Source organism: Curcuma longa, chromosome 11, assembly GCF_044706935.1.
Source record: "Curcuma longa cultivar G26 ecotype Majalengka, Jawa Barat chromosome 11, ITB_CL_G26_1.1, whole genome shotgun sequence".
Taxonomy (NCBI): Eukaryota; Viridiplantae; Streptophyta; class Magnoliopsida; order Zingiberales; family Zingiberaceae; genus Curcuma; species Curcuma longa.
In genome coordinates this window covers 31,843,789-31,870,617 of record NC_133871.1, presented here as the reverse complement: position 1 = coordinate 31,870,617, position 26,829 = coordinate 31,843,789, and the positions used below count along the sequence as shown (strand labels likewise).

The following is a 26,829-nucleotide window of genomic DNA, read 5'->3' as shown; positions in this document are numbered from 1 at the left end:
CCACGTTAATTTGAACCTTGACTTTTTGATGTGCTGCCAAATTAGTCTAAGTTAAATTTGATTGTGTCACTAACTTGTGTGTTTAAGTGTGCAAGTGTGCAGACTTGCAAGGGCAAGAGTTTGAATTCTGGCGAAGCCAGGCAATACCCTCATGCGTCGTGACCAACTGCAGTTTCTCGATTTACCTCCTCACAGATGGTCGTGGGGCCGACCGTGTGGGGCCGCTAAGGTGGCGGATTCACCTTTTTACAGAAAAGTGTGCAGGAACTTAAGAAGATATATACGTATCCGATAATTTAAGATCCGATAGAGTACGATAAGGGATCGGAAAGGACAAGGAGCATCGGAGACCACAAATCTTGATAGAAAATGCAACGAACAAGAAGGATGACACGGAAAAGGAGCCGATGAGCTTAGTGCATCCGAGGGACAAGGAGCTATAGCAGAGAACTCTGGCATTCAAGGCAGGCGAAGCTAGGAGGAAGCATGTGTTTTTGAGCTTGACCAAAATATCTGATCGATCGAAGCAATAGTTTGATCGACCAAAAGCAAAGGGTTAACAGATGATCGTTAAGTGGATGAGCTCTATCTGCCACATCAGCAAATGACTGTTGAGTGGATGAATCCTATCTACCACATTAGCTTGCCATGGCAAGAAACAACCACGTCAGATTTTTGATCGATCAGTTGACTGAACATACCACTCAGCAGCTTGAGTAGTAGCTATAAAAAGAGACGAAGAGCTCAATTGAAGAAAACAACATAAAGCAACAAAACTCATTCTATTCCTAAAAGCTTAATTTCTTGTTCTTGTAAGAGGCTTCCCCATTTTCAACTTATTTTCAAAGAGGAGAATCTAATGGGCGTTCATAATTCTTGGACTGACAACTCATGAATTGTAAATCAAATATCGAACCTCTTTCTTTTATGCATTATTTATTTTGCCAACGTGCCATCTACTAAGCTAATAAAGATCATTTTATTTTACGGGCCGCTATTTACTCCCTCTACATTATTCGTCTACGGACTCATAAATGCTCATAAATGACAGTTGAGTACAAGTTTTAAGGTGGTTGTGTAAATTGATGTTTTTATTTCAATCGGCCCGAAGTTGAAATTTGAAATCATAGTCAAAGGATAGGGCGGTAATTTAGCCCGTCGCGTGGTTCTTTCTTAGTGCCGCCTTAATGCCGCCCATTCTCTCCCACTGAGGAAGCAGGCCAGGCGAGTCAGAGTGGCAGTAGAGAGAGGAAGCGGGGAAGGAACAAGGTCTGCTATGGCTTCTCGTGTGGCGTTTTATCCGAGAACGCTCTTCTTCTCTGGCGGGGAAGGTTGTCGGAATGCTAGATCTTGCAGTTGCAGAGTCTTCATGGCCTCCAGTACCATCCGATCCTCCGCCGTCACCGAGTGAGCTCCCGCTTCCTCCTTAAGATTTTATCTCTGAATTTGAATGGCGCTCGTGGGGGCCTCGATCGTTATTTTCTGATTACTTCTCGGATTCTGATGCTACATCTTTAGCTTCTTCTTTAGTTGATCTTGTAATATATATGTTACTGTTAGATTCAAGTTCCCACATGACATCGGAATCATCCATGCATGATCTCCTGCATTTGTACGACAGAGATACCTTGCCAATGACTATGATGTTGGTCCCAAGCTTGATCTTGTTTTTTGTCATCATCCCTAGTTTCATACTTTCGCCAGTCCTTGAACTTCTATATTTCTTGCTAAAATTGAAGGTGCAAAATGGCTTTTTGTTTAACTTAATAACTATTAGATTAGGATGTCCATTATTTAACCTTTATTTTTTTATGGGATAGTATGTCTGAGTTAAGAAAGTCAAGATCCGATTCGATTAGCAGTGACACATCGGATTAAAGGTCCGATCCCATAGCTGACTAGTTCAACTCGTTGTCTGATCCCCCAATTGACTTAGCTCAGTGCCCAGCTTGGTTCCACGCTTGAGCTCCTAGTCCAAGTCGCACTATCGAGCTTTGTGTCCGAGCTCTCCAACCTAGTTCGGTGTTCGACCTCTTGCTTGACTCTGACCCAAGCTTGATTTTGTTTTTTGTCAACATCCCTAGTTTCATACTTCCACCATTCCTTGAACTTTTATATTTTTTGCTAAAATTGAAGGTGCAAAAATAGCTTTTTGTTTAACATAATAACTTATTATGGGGTATAAAATATAATTTAATATTATTTAGTTCAACTTATTTATTTGAAGAGAATAAAATATAATCAATTTAATATTTACTATATTACTCTTAATTCAAATAAATTAAATTAAATTAATAATATTAATATTATTAATGATAATAAATTGATAATATATTAAAAAATAAATGTAATTTATTTATAATTTTTTAAAATTTAAAATAAATTTATATATTTTAATAAAATAATTTATTAAAATAATTATTTTAATAAAATAATTTGTTAAATTAATAAATGTAATTCATTAATTATTATTTTTAAAATTTAAAAAAATTATATACATTTAAAAATAATTATTAAAATAATTATTTTATTAAAATAATTATTTTAATAAAATAATTTGTTAAATTAATAAATATAATTCATTAATTTTATTTTAATAAAATAATTCATTAAAATAATTATTTTAATAAAATAGTTTTTAAATTAATAAGCATCATTTATTAATTTTATTTTTTAAAATTTAACATATATTTATATATTTTTTAATAAAAATAAAAATTTATTAAATTAATAAATATAATTCATTAATTTTTTTTAAATTTTTTAATAAATTATCTCTTTTAAATTTATAAAATTTTAAATTAAAATTTATTAAATTAATTAATTCTGTTTGAATTAGATTTTATAATACATTTCAATTAATTGAGTTTTAAAATCGAAGGGAATCATGGAAAAAATTTTCGTTAACCTTCGAAATTGTAAAAATCCTTAGGCTATCAAGGTAATCACATTCTCAGGTTATAATCCATTTACTGATGTGGTGGTGATATTGTATTACTTGGGAATCCATAACCTGAACCAAACAAGGTTATGATTGATAACTTTAAACAAATAACTAAGGTTATTAATGATAACCCCTAACCAAACACCCCCTTAGATTAGGATGTCCATTATTTAACCTTTATTTTTTATGGGATAGTATGCCTCAGTTAAAAAAGTCAAGATCCGATTCGGTTGGCGGCGACACGTCGGTTAAAAGGCCCGATCCCATAGCCGACTAGTTTAACTAGTTGCCTGGTACCCCCAGTTGACTTGGCTCAGCGCCCAACTTGGTTCCACACCCGAGCTTTAGTCAAAGCCACACTATCGAGCTCTGTGTTCGTGCTCTCCGTCCTAGCTCGGTGTCCAACCTCTTGCTCGACTCCGACCCCACAAGTAGTGCTCGACTCTAGTTCAACACCCGACTCTAAGACCAACTGACCTGGCAATCCACTCGGTTGGGCGACTACCTGAGCTCTTTATCCTAGCTCCGTCTCTGAACTCCGCGATTGAGCTCTTCACTCTAGCTTTGTGGTCGAGCTTCGACTCGACCCCCTATTTAACCGACTCCGTGACCCACTAAGTGCCCCATTTGGTGCCCTACTCAGTGCTCAACTGGCTCCACCCCCGAATGAATCCATGATCTCCCAGATATAGGTCTATTCCTTAGTCAGCTCAGTCTTGCCGAATCGATGCTCTCGCCCATGTAGCCTCGCTTCGTCATCACTACCTCTCTCACTTAGCTTGTCGAACCGCCACTCGACTAACACGTGGGACAGTAAAGTATTGAACGATGTGACGTATCCTCTTGATGTGACATCTCCTCTCGCTTTATATATAATGATCCCGCTTACAGTGGACACAAGTACATGCACACACGCAAACACACACACAATAAACATTATTAGTTCCTTACATTTCTGAGCTTTGTTCTCCATCTCTGATCGACGGACTGACTTGAGCATCAAAGCAACTGAACCAGGGCACCCCTTGGCCTCCGTTCTTACCCTCCTTCTCTTTGTAGCCTGACAGGAGCACCACCATCTCTTCCCCACTCGCGGGTCCTGCACGACTTCACCAACATTAGAGCCGAGAATACCAATGATTCATTCATAGGCGATCTCAAGCAGGAGCAATTTTCTTTTTGCTTCATGTGCATTCATCTAACATGGATTCCCAAACATGGGAATCATCTGTGATCTCCTCTCTCTCTCTCTCTACACACACACACACTAAATGACTATGGAGTTTGGGCTCAACCGTTTGATGTTGTTAATGTGGAGGTAAATAAGGGTACACATGACGAGTCCTTAACTTAGTTAATGTAGACTCCATAGGGTGTGTCAATTGCCGAGCTGACTCGACTAGCCGAATTGTCAACCTCCTCTGCATGAAGGTTGACTCATCAATCTTCTTCAGGAAGGCTGACTAACCAGTCTTCCCATGAAAGGTTTGTCTTCCCAAAGGTCAACAATCTTGTTCATAAATGCCGACTCACCATTCTTCCCCATGAAGATCGATTCCCAATATTCTTCAGAAGGCCGACTGACTATTCTTCTTCATGAAGGCCTCAGACTTCTTTCTCATGAAGGCCGACTCATCAATGTTTCCCATGAAGGTCGACCGTCTTCCTCGGCAAGACGGACTGACCAGTCTTCCTCAGGAAGGCCACTGACCTGTCTTTCCAATGAAGGCTGATTCACCAGTCTTCCTCATGAAGGCCGACTGACTCTTCCTCATGAAGGCCAACATCCGTCTTCCTCATGAAGGCCGAGTCACAGTCTTCCTCAAGAAGGCTAACTGATCAATCTTCTCGATGAAGGCTGGCTCATCAATTTTCCTTATGAAAATCGACTCACCAGTCTTCCTCATGAAGACCGACTTACCAGTCTTCCCCATGAAGGCCGACTCACCAGTCTTCCTCAGGAAGGCTGACTGATCAATTTTCCAAATGAAGACCCACTCACCAGTCTTCCTCATGAAGACCGACTGATCAATTTTCCAAATGAAGACCCACTCACCAGTCTTCCTCATGAAGACCGACTCATCAGTCTTCCTCAAGAAAGCCGACTGACCAGTCTTTTAGATGAAGCCTAACTCACCAGTCTTCCTCATGAAGACTTGAAGACTGACTTACTAGCCCTCCCCATGAAGGTCGGCTAACCAATCTTTCTCAGAAAGGCGACTGACCAGTCTTTCCATGAAGGTCGACTCATAAGTCTTCCTATCAAGGCCGACTCACCAGTCTTCCTCATGAAGCCCAACTCACCAGTCTTTTCCATGAAAGCCGACTTATAGGTCTCCTCATGAAGCCCAACTCATAACCAATCTTTCTTGAAGGATCGACTGATCAGTCTTCCCCATGAAGGTCGACTGACCAGTCTTCTCCATGGAAGTCGACTCATCAGTCTTTCCATGAAGGTCGACTGATGAGTCTTCCTTATGAAGGTTAACCCTTTGCCTCCTCTTTTGAAGCCTTGCAGGAACACCATCTTGTTACAGCTGCTCGTGGACTCCGTGCGACCCGTCAACGTAGAAGCGAGGTGTCTGATGATTCGTCCAGAAGCGATTCCAAGCAGGAACAGTTGTTTTATTGTTACCATGCTTATTCACATACTTCCATCAGTTTGTGGATGTGTATTTATTTTGCTGCAACTGAAGATGCAAAGTAATGCTGGATCAATTATTCATGAACTGGTTCTTGTTCCTAATTCTACTTTTAAAAACATTAACTCTTTCTTGTAGCAATTGTTAATTGTTCATTGTAGCAATCGACTTGCGGCTTAAATTGTGGTTTATTGTCGTTCAACATCATGTTGGTGCTTCAGAAAAGAAAAGAAAAATTCTTCTACTATATCATGGCAATCTTTCAAGAAATTAATACTATATTTCTACCAGCTGAAGTATTAATTGTTTTTGTATCAACTTTTGGTCAAGGATGGATTTAGCTACCCATTCTATTTTCATGGCTAACATTCATGTTGCTGCACTCAGACCAATTATAGCCAAAATAAACTATTTTAATTATATGTCACATTGATTTAACAATTTAGACTGCTCTTCAAGTATATTATGTTAATGTATAACTTCAATTCGCATGCATGTTTTTTGTTTGTGTATCTAATTTATTTATGTTTCTTAATTATTGCTCCGTGTGTTTCAGAATTGAGACTCAAAACAAACCAGCCTTTGCACCTCGTTGTTTGCATATTCAAGTCACTCACTCACTGCCGCCCCAGAAGATTGAGATTTTTAAGTCATTAGAGGATTGGGCGAAAAGTAATATTTTGGTGCATTTGAAGCCTGTCGAAAAGTGTTGGCAGCCACAAGATTTTCTACCAGATCCTTCTTCTGAGGGATTTTATGAACAAGTCAGTGAACTGAGAGAACGCTGCAAGGAGATTCCTGATGATTATCTTGTTTGCTTGATCGGAGACATGATCACTGAGGAAGCCCTTCCTACATATCAAACAATGCTGAACACTTATGATGGCATTCGAGATGAGACAGGTGCAAGCCCTACTTCTTGGGCTATTTGGACAAGGGCTTGGACTGCTGAAGAAAATAGACATGGTGACCTTCTCAACAAGTACCTATATCTATCTGGAAGAGTGGACATGAAGCAAATTGAGAAGACAATTCAGTATCTGATTGGCTCAGGGATGGTAATATGATCTACTCACTAATGTTAATACTTCATATATATATATTAATTTTGGTTCAAGTTTAACTTCCTTTGACATATAGTTCAAAAGTTGCGTTGAATGGAAGAATGGTAATATCTACTTGATCTATTTATTTGATTTTCAGAATCCTGGTACTGAGAATAATCCCTACCTGGGCTTCATATACACTTCATTTCAAGAGAGAGCCACCTTCATCTCCCATGGAAACACTGCAAGGCATGCCAAGGAACATGGGGATCTCAAATTGGCTCAGATATGTGGAATAATTGCATCTGATGAAAAGCGCCACGAGACTGCATACGTTAAAATAGTCGAGAAACTGTTTAAGATAGATCCCCAAGGAACTATGCTGGGATTTGCAGACATGATGAAGAAGAAGATCCTAATGCCTGCCCATCTAATGTACGATGGTCGAGACAGTAACCTCTTTGAGCACTTTTCAGCAGTTGCTCAGCGGTTGGGTGTGTACACCGCAAAGGACTATGCAGATATACTCGAGTTCCTCATTGACAGGTGGAAGATACAGGATCTAACTGGTCTTTCGGGTGAAGGGAACAAGGCCCAGGATTTTGTGTGTACTTTGGCTTCCAGAGTAAGAAGACTCGAAGAAAGAGCACGAGCGAAGGCTAAACAAGCTCCTACCATTCCCTTCAGTTGGATTTATGATAGGAAGGTGCGACTCTAGCTATCATGGTCCTGAGATTTCTATCCTTATATGAAAGTTGTACGAACATAAATATGCATTATACGAACATAAGTATGTAATACTATATTCAATAATATAGACAATGTTCGACCTCAAAATTTGACTCTACCATATCATGACATGATTAGCAATTGACATCGTGTAGATAATGAAATGAAAAATACCGAAATAACAAAATGTATAAATAGCCAACTATGTAAATAAAAAATAAATTGAATGGACTCCATAGAAATTATATCCATAACTATCACTGAGTATCTCTAAATAACCGTCTAACTTTATTGATCAAATCTCAAAAATCGCCTCAAGTATACAAATTTAAAAGTTAAAGAAAAAAAGGACAGTGAGCACAAAGTGTAAAGTGAAGATATGAAAGACGCGTATGAAAAATATTATTAAAGAGAGCAATAACATCATTTATCATTTATCTTTTTTGTATCATTCGTCTTTTATTCTTTTCTTAATTAATATCATCAATTTTTTTATTTTCTCATTTTCTAACATTTCACCTACTATTGTCTTATTTTTTTCGACAACTCAATATGATTTATTGAGTAAGTGAAAGACATACAATGTATTCATCCATAATATGATGTTTAAATAAATATATACGATCTATATTCCACCTAATACCAATATATCATGTATAAATGAAAAATATCGAAGTGAGCAACCTATAATCCACTTGAAAAAGATACATTGTATATAGAGTGAATATTTGCAATTCACTCGTAATGAAATTGCATCATAAGTATGCAACTATACATACATAGATCGGGTGAACGATTCACAATCCACCCAAAAGAGATGTATCATATATACAAGGAGTGAACGATCTGAATCCACCCAATACGACATATGCATATATACAAACACATATATATGATGAACAACCTGCACTCCACTAAAAAGTACCTCACATAAAAAAAGAATGAATGACTTGTAATCCATTCTGTGAGTTGCTTCACATAAGAATATGGTGAATGACCTGCAATCCACCCTGAGAAAAAATCATCAAAATTTCAACCAAAGCCCATGGACGCACGAAAGATTTCAAAAGTCCTTTTTATGCGTAGAGCCAACTGTAATTAATTAATTTTTATTTATTATATTTTAAATTCAACATAAATAATCTCATAACTTTTCATTAATCTTATAACCAAATTTCATGATACAAGGGTATAGTCCTTTCCTTGTTAACTCGATTAAGAGATAATACTCTATTACCCTCCTACGGGTATCTAACCAAAGTTCTCTCGTATCCCTTATTTATTTGTGGTTGCTTTATCACGAATAGGTATATTGATTGGTCATCCATGTATTTTCATGATATTTTAAATTTCAACATAGGGAGTCCCTTAGGTTCCCATGTTCTTTTAAAATTTTAAGTTGCTCAATACTACTTTCTAATAGAGTAGCAATGAGAAAATCACAATTAGAGCATAAAGAAGAACAACAAATAAAAGGGGCCATCCAGTAATAAAAAATAACTAATAAATTTCTTCAAATCCAAGATGTAATTGAGTATTAAAGAATTTGTTCTAAATTTCATCTACTTAGATTCTTAGGAAACTATTATTTGATCATGCATTGCCTTGACTTAAAGAAATAAACACACATGTATATTATTCTCGTTCTGTTTCCCTAAACAAGCATATATTATTTATTCTTCTTGGCTGTGATTATAAGTTTAATCATGCACAAGATAATTTTAGGGAGACAAGTAAGAAAACTCTATCTCAATTAAATATCCACTTGCGTTTGCTGCTATAAAACGTTAGCAGTGTTGCGACAACGTGCGGTAACTATGATAGCGTGCGACAATGATGACGACGATAGCAAGAAGCAAGGACAGCAGTGACGTGAGGAGTTTGAGAGTGAGAAAAGAAATCGTCTTGGGGAGATTAGGATTAGAGAGGTTTTAAAGGAAAAGCGGAAGAAAAGGTCATGAGGAAAGAAAAGTTTAGCCTTTTATTTGCACTTTTGCATAAAGGTCCAATAAATTTTAAATTTTATAACTAATCCCTTTTTAATATTATTTCAAGATATAACATCCTACCCTCTTAAAATAAATTTGGTCCTCCAAATTTTGTACATTAATTTAGTAGTTTACCTGAAAGAAAAAGGCGAGGAAATCGCTCTCACATGTCTTCCTCATGCTCCTAAATAGCCTCTTGATCTGAGTGATGTTACCATGCCACTTTCACTAGACGCACCTTTTTCTTTTGAAGTTGGTGCTCTTTGTGCTCCAAGATACGTACTGGATGATTCTCATAAGTAGCATCTGGATAAAGAGGTGCTATCAAACTTTCTAGCACATGAGATGGATTGGAAACATATTTCTGCAACATTGAAACATGGAACACATTATGAACTCCTGCTAGTGAAGGTGGTAGAGCAAGCTTATAAGCCACTGGGCTCACTCGTTTAAGAATCTGAAAGGACTTAATAAATCTTGGTGCTAATTTGCCCTTAACACCAAATCTATTTACGCCTTTAATAGGAGATATATGAAGGAATACAAGATCCCCCTCTGAGAACTCTAGCTCTCTACTTCTCTTATCTACATAACTTTTTTGACGACTCTGAGCTGTCAATAATCTTTGTCTAATTATATTCACCATCTCTACATCCTTTTGAATGCACTTTGGACCAAGTAATTGATGTTTGTCTACTTCATCCCACAACACAAGTGATCTACATGCTTGATCGTATAGTGCTTCAAAAGGAGTCATCTGGATAACTAACTGAAAACTATTATTGTAGACGAATTCTATCAAATGCAAGTGGTCCTCCCAACTACCTCCAAATCAAGTATGCAAGCTCCCAAAAGATCCTCTAGGGTCTGAATTGTACACTCTGATTAACCATCCGTCTAGGGGTGGAAAGCATAACTAAAATGTAACTCAGTACCCAAAGCCTTCTATAAGCTTTGCCAAAATTTAGACAGGAAGTGAGTATCTCTATCGGATATGATGCTCAAAGAAATTTCGTGTAATCTCGCAATCTCTCGGCAATAAAGCTCAGCTAAGCGACTCAATGCATTAGTATGATGAATGGGTAAAAAGTGTGTTTATTTAATCAATCGGTCCACCACTAACCAAATTGCATCATTACCCTTCTTGGATCTCGGTAGTCCAACAACAAAATCCATGGTGATATATTCCCATTTTCCGTTCGGGAATATGAATCTTTTGTAGAAGTTCTGTAGGCTTCTGATGTTATGTTTTAATTTGTTGATAGACTAAACAATGTGCCACGAACTCAGCTATATATCATTTCATATTTCGCCACTAATAATTTTCTTAAGGTCTCTATATATTTTAGTTGTACCAGGTGCACTGCAAATTGAGAACTATGAGCTTCATGTAAAAGTTTTTCCTGTAACACCCGTATTTTCCCCACTTAAGATTTTTGGTTAGATTTAGAATATTTCATATATATGAGATAAAATTTAATTATGAATAACCCTAATGAATTCGTAAGGACTAAGGAGGGATTAATTATTAAATTTAATAATTAAGCATTTAAGGCTAAGTAGATATATAACTAGGTTGAGTTCGTTTAGATTAATGAGTAGGAACTAGAGTTAGGTTAAGCTTTTGATAAAATAAAATAGATAAAAAGGTTCGTCTCGCGAGGACGAATCCAACAAAATTGGTTTGGATCAAATTGGAAGTCGTTTGGTTAGTGAACCACGCGAACCAAAATTGAACCCGGTTCGGTTCAATTGTTTAATTGGGTTTAATCGGTGGTTTAGATTAGGTTTTATTTGGGTTTTAATTGTTTTAATCGGGTTACTGTGCATTCCCTATTAAAACTACGCGCGACCCTGTTCACCGCGACCGCGTCTCGCGCAACCCGCGCGGACTGCGTCCGCCCGCCGCCCGATTTCGCCGGCGGAAAACACGGAACGAAACAAGGATGAAGGCTATAAGAAGGGGGGCTGCAGCCGAAACCCAGCCACCAATCTTCTCTCCTCTCCTCTCCGCCGCCTGGCGCTCACCGCCCGACGCAACTGCCGCCCGTCGCGTGGAGAAGACGAAGCAGAGAAGCTCCCGCCTCCCTTGCTCCCTTGCGCTGTTCGCCGGAGAAGCACCACCGACCAACGCCGCCTTCTGCCACGCCAGCCGCCGCTTGCTGTGGCCACCGTGAAGACGCCGACGCGCCGCCTCCTCTGTTTCGCTGCCGCCGTGTGAAGACTAGCCGCCTCTACCCGACGCCATCTTCGTTGCACAGCACCGCCGCACCTCCTTCGCCTGAGGACGCGCTGCCGTCATCCCCTGCTCGCGCCGCCTTCGTCCTCGTCCAGTCGACGCCAGACAGTCGACGCTGCCGCCGACCTCACGACTGCCCTTTTTCTCCCGGAGAAGACGAGAGCAGTAACTTAAGGTTAGTTTAATTAGATTTATTATTTAAGGATTAGTTTAATTAATTAAGGGATTGTTTAATTAATTAATCTAGTTTAATTAGATATTAAGCAGTAATTTATTTAATCAATCTGGTTAATTAATAATTAAGGTTAGGTTGATTAATCGGATAATTAATCTGGTTAATGGAATTATTAATCGGATTAATAAGTAATTAGTAATTAAGGTTAGGTTGATTAATTTAATTAATGAAATATTATAATTGGTTAATTAATCATTAATGATTAGTTAGTGATTAATTAGTATATATTTAAGGGATGGGTTAGATCATGGATTAATAATTAATTGATTAGTAGTTGATTAATTAAGTCATAATTGTGATTTCTACTAGGTCGCGCAGAGAAAGTACTAAGAGCACTTCGGAGAATATCTTCGGTTTCACCATCTTTACGTTAAAAACCTGTTGAGTACAGAGTGTAAGTACATCTCTCACCTGCAGTATGAGTTGTTCCGTTACTTTCGTTATTGTTTCCATGATGTGATTTGATAGAGCATGCATACAGTATTCTTGCCATGACATCATTTTAAGTTAAAGCATGTGTAAATTGTTTCTTTCAAAATTGCATGATATACGAAGTATAAGAAAAGTATTTTACTTTGATGTTGACAAGTACCGGACCGTGAGGTGTCCAAGGGATGGGCTCCATAAGTTGCCCCTAGGCCGCGAGGTGCCTAGTACGCTCTAATCGGCTTCGGTGGCTAGCTACCCCGGACCGGTTAGGGATGCGCGCATTGGTACTTTGTCAGGGCCCAAAGGATGGATGTTTAGTATGTTTAATTATTATGAAATAGTATGTTTTGAAAATCCCCTCACATGTTTAGATATGAACATTCATGTTGCATAAATCATTATTACGAAGTTTTCTATGGTTTTGTGAGTTAGATGATGTACTTACTAAGCGTTGCTTATAGTTTGCATTCCTCATATTGCAGATAAATGAAAGGAAAAGTTATAGGAAAGAGGAGGCAGCTGGAGAAGTGTTTGATGTGTGGTGTCGGCGGAACCGCGGAATAAGATCAAGAATTATATAAATGTTTATTTTATGTCCAAGAATTTATATTTATTTCTTTTGCTTCCGCATGCTAAACAGAAAAAGAAAAGTTTATTTGAGTTATTTTATTTAATGAGTAAAAGTTAAGGAAAGTTTAAGTACGTAACGTCTCCCTATTAGTATAAGAAAGAGGGGGGGCGTTACACAATGCATCCACTATAATATTTTCCTTGTCCACTTGGTTATTGCATCAACTTTCTGTGGATCCACTGATATGCCTTCTCTAGAGAATATTGTCTGAGAAAACCAAGGGAAGGTAACAAAAATGCACACTTATTGAATTTTACATAGAGGCGTTCTTTACACAAAATCTCCAACACTATACTTAAATGTTCTTCATGTTCATCTTTGAATCTTGAATAAACTAGAATGTCATCAATGAAAATAATCACGAACCGATCTAAGTAATCGATAAATATTCTGTTCATTAAGTCCATGAAAGCTGCCGACGCGTTGGTGAATCCAAAAAGTATCACTCGAAACTCATAATGGCCATAACATGTTTTGAAAACTATCTTTTGAATGTTTGATTGCTTAACTTTGAGTTGGTAGTATCTTGATCTCAAATTAATCTTGGAATAGATGCAAGCACCCTTCAATTGATAAAAGAGATCATTGATACGTGGAATAAGATATTTATTTTTTATAGTTACCGCATTTGGTTATCTATAATCGATACAGAATCTATTGTATCATCCTTCTTTTTAACAAAAAGAATTGGAGCACTCTAAGAGGATACATGGTCGAATGAAACCTCTTATCATGTAACTCTTGCAATTGAACTTTTAGCTCTTCAAACTCCTTTGATGTCATCCGATATGGTGCTGTAATTTAATAGCAAAGTATGACGTACAAGAGGTAACTCAGGTAATTTATTCAGGAAATACAAAATCATTGTTATTGTAATTGTATAGCAGCTATGATCATACTATGCATTCAATCGCGCTAATACAATGCTTTCATTGATTTTATGCTATTGTTTTGATAAGCTGCCTAGAAGAAAAATGAAGTGAAATCATTCTCTTGTTTCTCTTGCTTTCTTGCTTACCTAAACTTGTCCTTCTGACTCAACTTGGAAAAAAGTTTCACTTTCAAAATTAATTGCTCTGGAAACTTGGAAGTTATCGACCATATAGATTTTGGCAATACTTATTCATTGGAAGTTAAGAGAGTAACATGGCCCAATTAATTGTAATGCCAAAAGAAAAGATTACGATTAATTAATTTTAACTGTTAGGTGAGATTATTTCATATATTTCTCTAACGTCGACTTCTTGTACACGTGAGCCACGTGAAAGTCGAGTTTACCGATGCTTTCGATTTTCATGGAATAGAGCATCCATCTTTCAATTTTTTTATTTTGAAAATATTTTTTATAATTATCAGGCTCTTTGTTTCTAAAATGCAAATTGCTTTTCCCACCCCCTTGATACTGCACCCCCCCTCCCCTCCTCTCTCTCTCCTATTCAAATGACTTTTATACCCTTTTTTCTTTGTTTTTTATTTTATTTTATTTATATCTCTCTCTCCTATTCAAATGACTTTTATACCATTTTTTCTTTATTTTTTATTTTATTTTACTTATATATATATATTTTTTTTTTATTTAATTTTAATTAATTTTTATTTAGTTTTATTTTTTAAATTAAAACTGATTATTATTTTTTCATTAATACTTATATATATATATATTTAATTTTATTTAATTTTTATTTAGTTTTATTTTTAAATTAATTTTGTTTATTATTTTTTAAATTTTATTTATTTTATTTCTTTAATCAATTTTGTTTATTATTTTTTTATCAAATTTTTTTATTTTTTATTTTATATAATTTTTAACATTATATAATTTTATAAATAATAACTCCTAAACTTTATAACTAAAAATAAATAAAAAATTATAAACATATAAAAAATTTATTCAAAAAAATAAAACTGATAAAAAAAATTGAAAAAAAACTGATTAACAAAAAAATAATATCAATAAAAAAACAAAATTTAAAAAATAATACATTGAAAAAAATACAAGTATTATGAAAAAAATAATAAATAAAATTAATTAAAAAATAAAATTTATATAAAATCAAAAAAATATAATAAACAAAATTGATTAAAAATAAAACTAAATAAAATTTATATAAAATTCTAAAAATAAAGTATTGATAAAAAATAATAAACAAAATTGATTAAAAATAAAACTAAATAAAAATTAAATAAAATTAAAAAAATATCATATTGATGAAAATAATAATAAATTAAATTAATTAAAAAATAAAACTAAATAAAAATAAAAATATATGAGAGTTATTTTTAAATAAAATTAATTAAAAAATAAAACTAAATAAAAATTTTAAAAAAATAAATAAATAAATACAAAGAAAAGGATAAAACTGTCATTAGAAGATGAGAGAGAGGAAGTGGGAGGGGGGGCGTGCGCTGTTGGGGGTGGGAAAAGCAGTGCTCTTCTAAAATACCTCTTAATTCTCAATTCTTTATGCAAAATTAAATTTTGATGAAGAGTTAAACCTTACGAGCATCTAGGATCCTTATTTTTTGTTTAGTAATCATTCACTACAAATTTATTTTATCACTTAATTAAAATTTAACTATATAATTAAATATTAAAATAAATTATAAGGTGTATTATTGCTTAACCACTCAAAACTTACTTCCATTTAAAATGATTATTCATAAATTTTCTTAAACAAGAAAATTAAGGTTTATAACTTCAAAACTAAAAAACAATATATCGTTTGTTCTAAGTCGCACCAAAGTATTTACTAAACTTATGAAATAAAAACTTGGAAAATGTATGGTGATGAATAAACTTTGTAGGTGGGCATTCCTTTACTTGATGAATGAAAATATTAGGTGCAAATATGTCCCTATGAAATATCATCATAAGAAAAAATTATTTTAATAATGAAATATTTCATTATTTATAAATAATAATTAATTTAATTCGTCATTTAAGGATGGAATAAAATTTATCAATTAACGACAGCTAATTAAATTTCCGTCCCCGTGAAACTCGTCAAAGGGTAGAGCGGTAATTTAGCCCCTCGCGTGGTTCTTTCTTATTACCGCCTCAATGCTGCCCTTTCTCTGCTACTGAAGAAGAAGAAGAGCGAGTTAGAGTGGGAGTAGAGAGAGGAAGCGGGGAAGGAAGGAAGGAAGGTCTGCAATGGCTTCTGGTGTGGCGTTTCATCCCCAAACGCTCTTCTTCTCTCGCCGGGAAGGCTGTCGGAATGCTAGATCTTGCAGAGTCTTCATGGCCTCCACCATCGGATCCTCCGCCGTCACCAAGTGAGCTCGCTTCCTCCTTAGGATTTGTCTCTGAATTTGAATGGTGGTCGTGGGGGTCTCGATCTTTATTTTCTGATTACTTCTCGGGTTCTGATGCTACATCTGTAGTTTCTTCTTTTGTTGGAATTGATGCGTCTATGCTTATTGAGGGTCCATATTTCTCTTTGAGTCGAGTTTTTTCCCTCCAGTTTTCTTGCTCAAGTTCTCACATTTTTGGGGGTTTTTTTTTTTTGTAGAGAATTTTATTATAGAGCGCGATTATTGCATTTTTAGGTGATGACCTAATATGCTTGATTAAGATTCGGTGAAGATCTGCTGGATCTTGATTGGGTGATGATCTGCTTGATCTGGATTCGGTGATGGTTTCTGTTTAGTCTAAGATTGAGCATCTCTTTTTTACCATTTTCTCTCTCCAAACTCGACCTTTTGTTCTTTTGGTATGATATTGACGAGAGATATCAAATTAGCCCTTTTCTTAGAGTAAAAATGAAAAATAGAATTTCGGTTCTTTTCTGGACTCTATGTTGCATGCTTGCATTCTTGATTGCTGAGAATTGTAAAAATCTTGTTGCACTAAGCTCCTTTTATGAATATGTTTACTCTACTTGCATAGTTCATAATGTTTGAGCATCTCCACTAGACTTACTCTTGCTAATGCTTAGCGAGGTCAATTAAACAAGATTTTTAGCAACGAAAATATAAAATATAAAAGCCAAACGCTAACTCCTGGGATTTATGTGGTTTGGAATTCCTGGTTCCTACTCCATGATTCTCATTAACTTTCTCCTTATTAGAGGTATAGAAACTCTTACAAGAGTTTTATAGGAATGAAAAATACAAGTAAAGCAAGACAACTACAATGATAGACTATGAAATTAAATAATAAAGCATAAGAATGTTAGAGTGCTTAGTTTTATCAATCTTTACAAGCTCCCCTTGGTTCTCTATTTATAGCCTCCAAGTTGTCTTCAAACAAGCTTCACTTTTTTGCTTTGCAGTCTGTAGCATGCCATTTGATTCAACCATTTCTGGTTGATTGTTTTCGCGATCAATACAGCTTTCTACTTAGCAACAGATCCCTCAGTCAATTTACTTTGGCTTCAATTGCTTGCTAATAACTCACTCTAATCTAGTCAACTGAACCACTTTATTGGGTAAGCAATCTATGGTTGCAACTTTTCTTTGCCCGATCAACGGTATTATTTTTAATTTTGTCAAAGATTTAGTCGATTGCCTAGTCGACTTCATTCCAAACAAAAATATTTAGTTCGTGAGTAGACCATCCTGAGTTGACTCACCATACCAAACAACTAGGATCGTTCTCTAGTCAACCAGAATATCGACTACAACTAAACTATTGATTTTTTCGAGTCATGATGCAGGAGGATCCGAAGATTTTATTATTATTTTTGATAATTTTTATTTTTAATAATTTTTAAGATTTTTGGTATTTAGAGTAGTTTTGGATTTTTTTTATATTTGAGAATTTTAAGTCCGTTTAGGATTTTTAGAATTTCGAGTTTGTTAAGAATTTTTCCTTCTGTTAGAATTTCTTTCCTTTCTTTACAAGTTAGGGTTTTAGGCCTATATAAACATCTTGTTAGTTGATGTTTAAAAAGAAATTTTGGTTTAATAATATTTTCGGCAGTGCCGTTTATTTTTCTATCTCCTGGTATACTTTCGAATCAATAGGTTTTTGACGATTAATTTTCGGTGTTCGCAATTGATTAACGAAATTAATACAACCTACAAGATAATCGTTATCCCGTCCGACGTCAATTGGTATTAAAGCTCTAATATCTACAAAGACAAGTCACAAATTTATCCCAACGTTTAGCGGCGCAAGATCGTAAAGGTCATAAGTTCCTTTATTCCCCTTTTGAAATATTCTTAATTTCCAATCGAGGAGAGATGTCGAAGTGCAAGTTTGGTTTTGAGGGATTTGGGATCAACCGCCCCGCCATCTACAACTTCGAGAGAACGTCGGCTCCGCAGCGCCTCTACACCCCTCCTTCCTCTTACGGCGGTGAAGACAACCATGAACATGCGGACCTCGATAACATCGAGTACGACAAGTCCTACTTTCCCGATCGTCCGAACATAGGAGGCGGCAGAGACGACGACGAGATTGAAATATTTGATGATTCAGTTTATGATGATAATGTAGTGGATGAAATTGTCTGAAGTTGGTTGGATCTTCAAATTGAGGAAAAAGCAAAACAATTGAAGATGATGATATGACTGAGATGAATACTCCACATGATGAATCTGCTAATGCTATCTCTGAGAAGGAAGAAAAGACAATTGATTGTGTGTTAGCTTCTGACATATTGCAGACGGATAACAAGCTTACAAATTCTGCAAACATAGTGGTAAAATCTGAGGAAGAAAGAATTGATGAACTAGAACTAGAGGAGGATGTTGCACTAATTCAAGAACTTGCTACTTTAGATAACGTCGCTGCCTTCTAGCAGGCAGTAGATGAGGGACAACCGCTCAATGCCTCCACGCTTGTTCCACGTGTTAGCCTTCATTCCTTTACCTCGTTTTTGGCTATTGCCAAAATTATCGTAGCTTCACTTTGCCCAAGTGGTTATCTTCCATTAGGTCTTCGGTCCTTTGAATGCACCAACCTCTTAGCTCGAACCACATGTCATCCTTTACTTGTTCTCCTACATAGTCTACCTCTCGTGACTCTTGTCAAAGTTGCCACCTTAGTGCTCCTCTCTTGTGGTCCCTCAGGTGTGTCATACCATTCTTTCTAGATATCCAACAGATCTTGAGCCATCGAGCAACACCAACTTGGCCACATTAAGTCATCAACCACGACTCAACCTCGTTGGCCACAAGCTTCGCAGGCTTTAGTCAATGCACAACTTAACACACATTAGTAACACACAAAACCAAACGTAAACACTTTGCCCAACACATCAAAATAGTTTGGTTCTAGCTGGTGCTGGGGTTCTAGCTAGACTCCTTTCTATATTAGTGCCAGGGTTCTAGCTAGATTCCTTTCTATATTGGTGCCGATTGTATAAGTTCACAAACTTTCAGAATTGTTCAGAATATTTTATTAACTCATATAATACTGTGGATCATGTTGGTGCTTCAGAAAAGAAAAGAAAAACTCTTCTACTTGTATGATAGTTAGCCATCCTCATGCATTTTTTGTTCTCATGTCATGGCAATCTTTCAAGAAATACTATATTTTTACCAGCTGAAGTATTAATTGTTTTTGTATCAACTTTTGGTCTAAGGATGGATTAGCTACCCATTTTATTTTCGTGGCTAACATGTTGCTGCATTCAGACCAATTATAGGCAAAATAAACTATTTTATATGTCACATTGATTTAGCAATTTAGACTGCTCTTCATATGTATAACTTCACATGTTTTTTTTGTGTCTTTTATTTATGTTTTTTATTGTTCCGTGTGTTTCAGAGTTGAGACTCGAAACAAACCCTTTGCACCGCGTGATTTGCATATTCAAGTCACTCACTCACTGCCGCCCCAGAAGATTGAGATTTTTAAGTCATTAGAGGATTGGGCGGAAAGTAATATTTTGGTGCATTTGAAGCCTGTTGAAAAGTGTTGGCAGCCACAAGATTTTCTGCCGGATCCTTCTTCTGAGGGATTTTATGAAGAAGTCAGTGAACTGAGAGAACGCTGCAAGGAGATTCCTGATGATTATCTTGTTTGCTTGGTTGGAGACATGATCACTGAGGAAGCACTTCCTACATATCAAACAATGCTGAACACTCTTGATGGTGTTCGAGATGAGACAGGTGCAAGCCCAACTTCTTGGGCAATTTGGACAAGGGCTTGGACCGCTGAAGAAAATAGACATGGTGACCTTCTCAACAAGTACCTATATCTATCTGGAAGAGTGGACATGAAGCAGATTGAGAAGACAATTCAGTATCTGATTGGCTCAGGGATGGTAATATGATCTACTTACTGATGTTAATACTTCATATATTAATTTTGGTTCTAGTTTAACTTCCTTTGACATATATAGTTCAGAAGTCGTGTTGCCTGGAATGGTAATATCTACTTGCTCTGTCAATCTTGAAATATTTGACAGCGCATAGGAATGCTACCGTGTGTTTAGTTCTTTTGGTCTACTTGATTCTTACAAACTGATTCATTCATTATCGGGATTTTCTTTGAAGTTTTTTCCCAGTTCATCTGCTCTGTTTGGCTTGACTGCCTGCTTCACTGCTAGTAGAGATCACGATGCTTAATCATTTTTCCTAATAGAAATTAATTTTAGATCTTAATATTGACATTGTTAGAATTAGCATACGCAGTAGCATTTCATGGAACTGCTCCTCTTAATTGTCATGCTTTTCCATTTACTTGATTTTCAGGATCCTGGTACTGAGAATAATCCGTACCTGGGCTTCATATACACTTCATTTCAAGAGAGAGCCACCTTCATATCCCATGGAAACACTGCAAGGCATGCCAAGGAACATGGGGATCTCAAATTGGCTCAGATATGTGGAATAATTGCATCTGACGAAAAGCGCCACGAGACTGCATACACTAAAATAGTCGAGAAACTATTTGAGATAGATCCCGAAGACACTGTACTGGGATTTGCAGACATGATGAAGAAGAAGATTGCAATGCCTGCCCATCTAATGTATGATGGTCGAGACAGTAACCTCTTTGAACACTTTTCAGCAGTTGCTCAGCGGTTGGGTGTGTACACCGCAAAGGACTATGCAGATATACTCGAATTCCTCGTTAACAGGTGGAAGATAGGCGATCTAACTGGTCTTTCTGGTGAAGGGAACAAAGCCCAGGATTTTGTTTGTACTTTGGCTTCCAGAATAAGAAGACTTGAAGAAAGAGCACAAGCGAAGGCTAAACAAGCTTCTACCATTCCCTTCAGTTGGATTTACGACAGGAAGGTGCAACTCTAACTGGCATCGAGTGTTTTTGGCTTAATGTCGTTCTTGTCATGGAAGCAAAGCATATATTGGTCCGCGGACCTGTTTCACTTTATAAGAAGTTTCGTTGCCAACATATATTTTCTCTTACTTTTCTTCTCGTTATTTCATGCAATAAAGTTTGAATTTGGATCAAGTACAAAACTGAGTTTCCATTGAAATTAAAATATTTAGGTGAATAGATTTTCCTTTTTTTAAAGAAAATCTTTTGTATTCTCTGCTAGCAATAAAAATTTAACAATTAAGCTCCGATATAGCATCTATCATACTGTCAATCTCTTCAACTTGCTCTGCGATTCTGGACAGTGGACATTCACTTAAGTTATTTTTTAATTTTGTTTACTAAATTTGTACTTCTTAACAAATTTATAACAATTAAGGCCTGATAATAGGACAGTGAAGCAAACTGTTCAATGCAGTGATGCTAAAGAGACACACAATGAATATGGTCAATATATTTATAAAGAATATTAGCGTAATAATTTTAATAATATCGTTATATAAATTTAATTCTGAGACCTCCAATACCTTCCAAATTTATATTTTTTATTACTGATTATTTTTTTTCATCCATGTCTTTTCTTGTTCACCAAATTTGAGATTGTAAAAGTAAAAAAGAGTTAAAATTCTTTTCCTTGTCTTATTTCCAATCGTCTATTTAAATTTTTATTTTTCTAAATTACTACCAAAATTATATTTTATTTTTAAGATAATTGAGAAAAATCGAATCTAAAATGAATTAAACTATTAAAATGATTATTCAAACTTGATTTTTTTTTTTGAACTTGAGCTTGATTCATTTAGATGTTATCAATCTTTCGAGTCAAACATATTTAATTGTTTTAAAATTTTTACATTTTAAATTTATTTGATTAATTATTAAATTTAATAATATAAATTTATTTATTTATTTTAAAAATTTATTTATTTATTTAACACGATAAAAATTTTATTGATGAACATAATTCATAAATTTTATTTATGGACAATTTATGATCTTTGTTTATGAATATTAATGAACTAAATACATATATATTTAATTTTATTTATTTAGTTTAATGAGTCATTCAATTTGTTCATTTAATTGATCTTGTGTGTATTTAACGAATATAAATAAATTTTTATCAAATCAAATATCAAATTTGTTAATCCTAGTATCAAAGTCATATGAGTTGCAACACCTTTATAGTTGCGTCAAGACTTTGTAATTAGTAAAACAGAGAGATTATCTATGACTATTGCTACCATCTTAAAGCCATGATAAGTGTTATACTTTACAAAATCTTCAGGACCATGTCAAATATTCTAGCACAACTAACTGCTGGTCCTAGGCATGCAACCATAAAAGGTTTTGGGGCTCTCTTCATCAGTAGCTGAAAGGTGTGCATCTCTGGTCCATGGTCCCCGTGGCAGGGACTCTGAGACTATCAAAAGTGAGAAGAAGAAAAAATTTTACTCTGAAGTCGAAGCTTTTTCAACCATTAGAACAGTCAAGAAATGTGCTACTGTTGGAGAACAAGAAGACGACAGGTTTTGCTGTTTTTGTTTCTGATTGTTTATTTCACTCAAAACCAAGCGAGACAATCTAAGACATTTCATATTGTATCGCGATTGACCACTCCAATCATTGATGAATTAAAAGATTAAGCTACTGAGCATCATCATCATCATCATCAGATCGTTGTGGCAACTGATTTGTTCAAATTATTGCAGTTGGCATGGAATTGGAAGATGATTACCGAGTAGCCCGACGACGGTGATGGCCGGAGATGACGGGGAACACTTAGAAGATGTTGAGGATCTCGAGGATGAAGCCGTTGCAGAGCGGGCAGTTGCTGCGGCTCGCCCAGAGCTTCCTCGAGCACAGCCGGCAGAAGGTGTGGCCGCAGGGGATGAACGCCGCGCCCCTGCGCCGCACCATGCACACACTACAGCACATACACAGTGTGGTACCGTGGCCCCTTGCCTCCTCCTCCTCCTCCTCCTCCTCTTTCTCCTCCTCTGCCACTGCCAGCGCCTCCGCCAGCGTCGCCGGCGGCAGTGTTCGCTCGCCCCTGCTCCAATGCACCTCAGTTTCCTCCAGTAGCGCCATCAAAGAGACCCTCTCATCCACTGCTGCGGTTCCCGGCGCTGGAGGCTCAGTGGCGCCGCCACGACTGGATCTTTCGCCATTATGCGACTGATGTCCCCCCTGCAGAGATGTCGACGGTGGCGCGGCTTCGGCAGATGAAGAACATGCGCCCGCCGCCCAGGATGAGCCGGCGCGGCGGAGGAGGTCCTTGAACGTTTTCCAATGGATGCCATTGCCGGAATGGGCCTCCAAAGCCGCTCCATTTTCGGCCTCCTCGTCCCGGATGACATCGAGCAACGTTCTTCCGGTAGCAGAGCCTCCGACGACGACGGAGGAGCGGGATGTCTCGTCCTCATCTCCGACCTTGAGGAGGTCCCCAACGCTGAAGGCTCCCGAGAGCGTAACGCTACCCCGGAACTCCGCAACCCTTTCCATGATTCCGCGACGCGATCTTTGCTATAAAAACTCAATCTTCACCTCGAATCCCCAATCATTTCGAAAGCAAGAACCGCCATCCACATTCCACCTCCTTCTCAAACCGCAATTGACCAATCATGGGACACAGTTCTTCTTCAATCCCCCCAATCTTTCGCTCTCTATCATAGAACGAGGCCTAGAGGGAGATGAGAAGCAAGCTCGACACTCTGAGATGCTCACGAGGAAGATGAGACCTCGTCACCTTTCCCCTCAAATGAACGCCACCGTTTTCCTCTTATTTCAAGAGGGAGCACGTCACGTACTCCACGGTTTAACGGGTCGCCGACGAAACCCGCCTTTAGCCCGAACAAACGCGCGCCTTCACGAATCCGCTAGCAGGTAAAGTCCGACCCGATAATATTGTGCCCGAAATTTTCAATCGGTTCGATCACCCACGAAATCGGGTTATCGGGCCCGGTCTAATAAAAAAGCGGAAATTAAGGGATTAGAACTTTTATTGGAATTGGATCCAGCATAATGGCACTAATTAGTGGTCCTTTTTTTCAATTAATACAAAAAAGAAAAAAAAATGAAGAAGAGAAGATATAACGATTTGAGTAAGAAATTAATCACAAGGCCGACTATGCAAAAGGGTCGATGAATGAGGACTCCAACAAAGGGGTACGCATGCATATATCGCTATCAAGTTCACGGGTGATGCCTTTCCATTTGGTGGAGACCCTCAAAATTTATGCGTACTTCTCCACTAGTTCTAATGCAAGACAAAGAAGGTTTAATTTGACTTTCCCTTTTCTTGGGATCTTTGCTTATATTTTACCTTCTAGGTAAAGTGAATAAGCATGAAGAGATTCATCTAAGAACTCATTTGTGGTCCGAGCTGTCTGTCACCTTGACATAATGTCAATGACATTGACATTGTCAAATTATTATTTTATAAAAAATTTGTGATGCCATCAATTGATGAAAGTCAAAATTGACTTCAAAATCAAAATATACGTTTCATGTAGATAGATCTACACTATTAATTTGTTCAAAATCGATTAAGAGTGAATGAGAAATTAATTATTCAAAATCAGCCTAAATAATATTAATTGTTAATTAATGTTATATAAGGAAGTGCATGGGGAATAGTTTCACGTCAGAAAAATTCGATGGGCTTCCATTCCTTATTAATGTTGTTATGTTAATGGAGTTAACACAAAAACACATGTGTTTTCTTCTCATGGGCGAGCAAGTGCTTGTACCTGTGAGCCTGCAAGTCCATCACACGCGCAATGGGCTATTTGTTGGCGCACTTCGTGTGTACGTGTCGTCGCGAAGAGCATTGAAAAACTTAAATTTATACTCTAGAGGATATGTGGCAGTGCCTACGTAGCACTCAGGTGACGTGTTAAGCTCACATGTAACGTGACAGTGTTTATGTGACATCCAAAAACGAATTACTATTATCATTTACATCCTCCCCGACCAGCCACCGACCCAACAATTATCAGCCACAATGATATATATTTATATTTCCACACAATTCCTGCATGCTCCTTCTTCGATCTTCACTTTCTTCCCTATATATCTATTTCGTACTTGCATGTTACTGCTCTTCAGTTAATAATACGATAGCAGTAGAGTACTGTTGTTTATTTCAGTGCGTGCGGTGGAAGCACAAATCATTTAGTCCTCGAGAAGACGAATCTCGTCAGGCATGGGCCAGTTCAGGTTTTGTAGACGACATTGTCGCTTTGCATCACGAGCAGAGATAGCGATGGCACGGCGTTAAATTCCATCAGTCCTTAATTTGTCAGATAACTGGAGATAAAAATAGCAACAGAGGGAAGAAAGATCATATCTTGTGCGATCCAGTTACGTTCTTGATCTGTTGTCAATTTGATTCACCACAAAAGACAGAGAAGAAATTAACTAGAAAATTGTTATCGGTTTCTCATACTGATACAGCAAGCTATACAGGTTGAGCTGCCCCCTCTCCAGTCTCAATCACCACAAGCAGCTAGCGCGTTGGAAGAAACACAATTAAAGCCCCAAAGCAAAAGAACAAGGCGACAAACAATTAAAGCTAATTGCGCCTCAGTGAAGCCATGAGCCATGGGGACCGTGTGGTGGTGGTGGTGGTGGTGGAGGAGGAGCACCTGCCTGCGCCGCCATGGCCAACTCAAGCTGCTTCATCGAGAAGGAAGGAAGAGGAAGGAACTCCGGGGGCGCCATGTCCCAGCTACTCTTCTTGCTGCCCATGGTGTGGCTGAGCCCATCCAGGCCTATGTGAGCGACGTGCTGCACATCAGTCGGGAACCCAATCTCCATCTCCGCCTCCTCCTCTTCCTCCTCCTCCTCGAACGCGAAGTAGTGGGATAAGCTCTTGATGCTCCTGGCCAGCTTCTGGAACCCCGCGGCGATGCTCGGCGGCCGCGGAAACGGAAGGACGACGCTGAAGGAGTTCCTCGGCTTCCCACCTTCAGAACCACAGCGAACGATTAGATCTATCTCACGAACAAATAACAAAGACAACAAGAATCGCTACGACTACTACTCGGTGTCGGCGGCGGAGCTGCGGCTGCCTCAGCTCGCGCTCTCTTCGGCTGGTTCTCACAGACCGCGACGCTGGATTGAGAGACGCAGCCGACAGAGAAGGGAAGGATGACGAACCGATCCATTCGCCTTTCTCTCATTGCACCATGAATTGCATGTGACAAGTAACAGATCCGCAAATATAGTGTGAGAGAGAGAGGAAGAAGAGGTTTGGTGGTTATGGCATGAAGAAGATGAGTCCCTAGTGGATTTGTTATATTGGAGCTAGCTAGAGGTGGTGTTGGCTAGCTTTGTCAGCAAGAATGAATGATTTCAGATGTGAGAGTTACCCAAGTTTGGTGCGTGAGGAGTGAGAGAGACAAAGGGTATTATTATGGAGTGGGTTGAGTTGGTTGGTCCAATAAAAAAATAATAATAATAAATCTTAGTCTCATTGACTATCCCTCGTAATCGATCCGGTCCCATGAAAATTTTTTATCGGTCATAAATCGGAAAGTATACACAGCTACTTCCCAACAGCCAGTCCAGACATCCAATATCCTTTGATTGCACTTCTCATTTGAAGAAAAGTTCTTACAAATACGCCATAGTCAGAGAGAGAGAGTGAGAGAGAGAGGTCCAATATAACACGCACAGAGAGAGAGAGAGAGAGAGAGAGAGAGTT

At 37.4% G+C, this 26,829-nt stretch overlaps 5 protein-coding genes across 5 annotated transcripts; 2 read left to right on the top strand and 3 right to left on the bottom strand.

Moving 5' to 3' along the window:
* The first annotated feature begins 1,234 nt into the window (after positions 1-1,234).
* LOC141838813 (stearoyl-[acyl-carrier-protein] 9-desaturase, chloroplastic-like) lies at positions 1,235-7,456 on the top strand. Its single transcript, XM_074726399.1, has 3 exons — positions 1,235-1,407; positions 6,143-6,644; positions 6,790-7,456. Exons 1-3 carry the CDS (start codon positions 1,277-1,279, stop codon positions 7,348-7,350), a joined length of 1,194 nt encoding a protein of 397 aa, XP_074582500.1. The 5' UTR covers positions 1,235-1,276; the 3' UTR covers positions 7,351-7,456.
* Positions 7,457-9,560: 2,104 nt separating this feature from the next.
* LOC141837590 (uncharacterized) lies at positions 9,561-10,106 on the bottom strand. Its single transcript, XM_074724971.1, has one exon. It carries the CDS (start codon positions 10,104-10,106, stop codon positions 9,561-9,563), a length of 546 nt encoding a protein of 181 aa, XP_074581072.1.
* A 5,869-nt stretch (positions 10,107-15,975) lies between these two features.
* Positions 15,976-21,208, top strand: LOC141840156 (stearoyl-[acyl-carrier-protein] 9-desaturase, chloroplastic-like). Its single transcript, XM_074728062.1, has 3 exons — positions 15,976-16,159; positions 19,602-20,100; positions 20,531-21,208. Exons 1-3 carry the CDS (start codon positions 16,038-16,040, stop codon positions 21,089-21,091), a joined length of 1,182 nt encoding a protein of 393 aa, XP_074584163.1. The 5' UTR covers positions 15,976-16,037; the 3' UTR covers positions 21,092-21,208.
* Positions 21,209-22,836: 1,628 nt separating this feature from the next.
* Positions 22,837-23,624, bottom strand: LOC141837589 (uncharacterized). Its single transcript, XM_074724970.1, has one exon. It carries the CDS (start codon positions 23,622-23,624, stop codon positions 22,902-22,904), a length of 723 nt encoding a protein of 240 aa, XP_074581071.1. The 3' UTR covers positions 22,837-22,901.
* Positions 23,625-25,537: 1,913 nt separating this feature from the next.
* On the bottom strand, positions 25,538-26,484 carry LOC141841520 (CRIB domain-containing protein RIC4-like). Its single transcript, XM_074729693.1, has 2 exons — positions 26,167-26,484; positions 25,538-26,089 (listed from the first exon to the last, which is right to left on the bottom strand). Exons 1-2 carry the CDS (start codon positions 26,303-26,305, stop codon positions 25,707-25,709), a joined length of 522 nt encoding a protein of 173 aa, XP_074585794.1. The 5' UTR covers positions 26,306-26,484; the 3' UTR covers positions 25,538-25,706.
* Between the last annotated feature and the right edge of the window lie 345 nt (positions 26,485-26,829).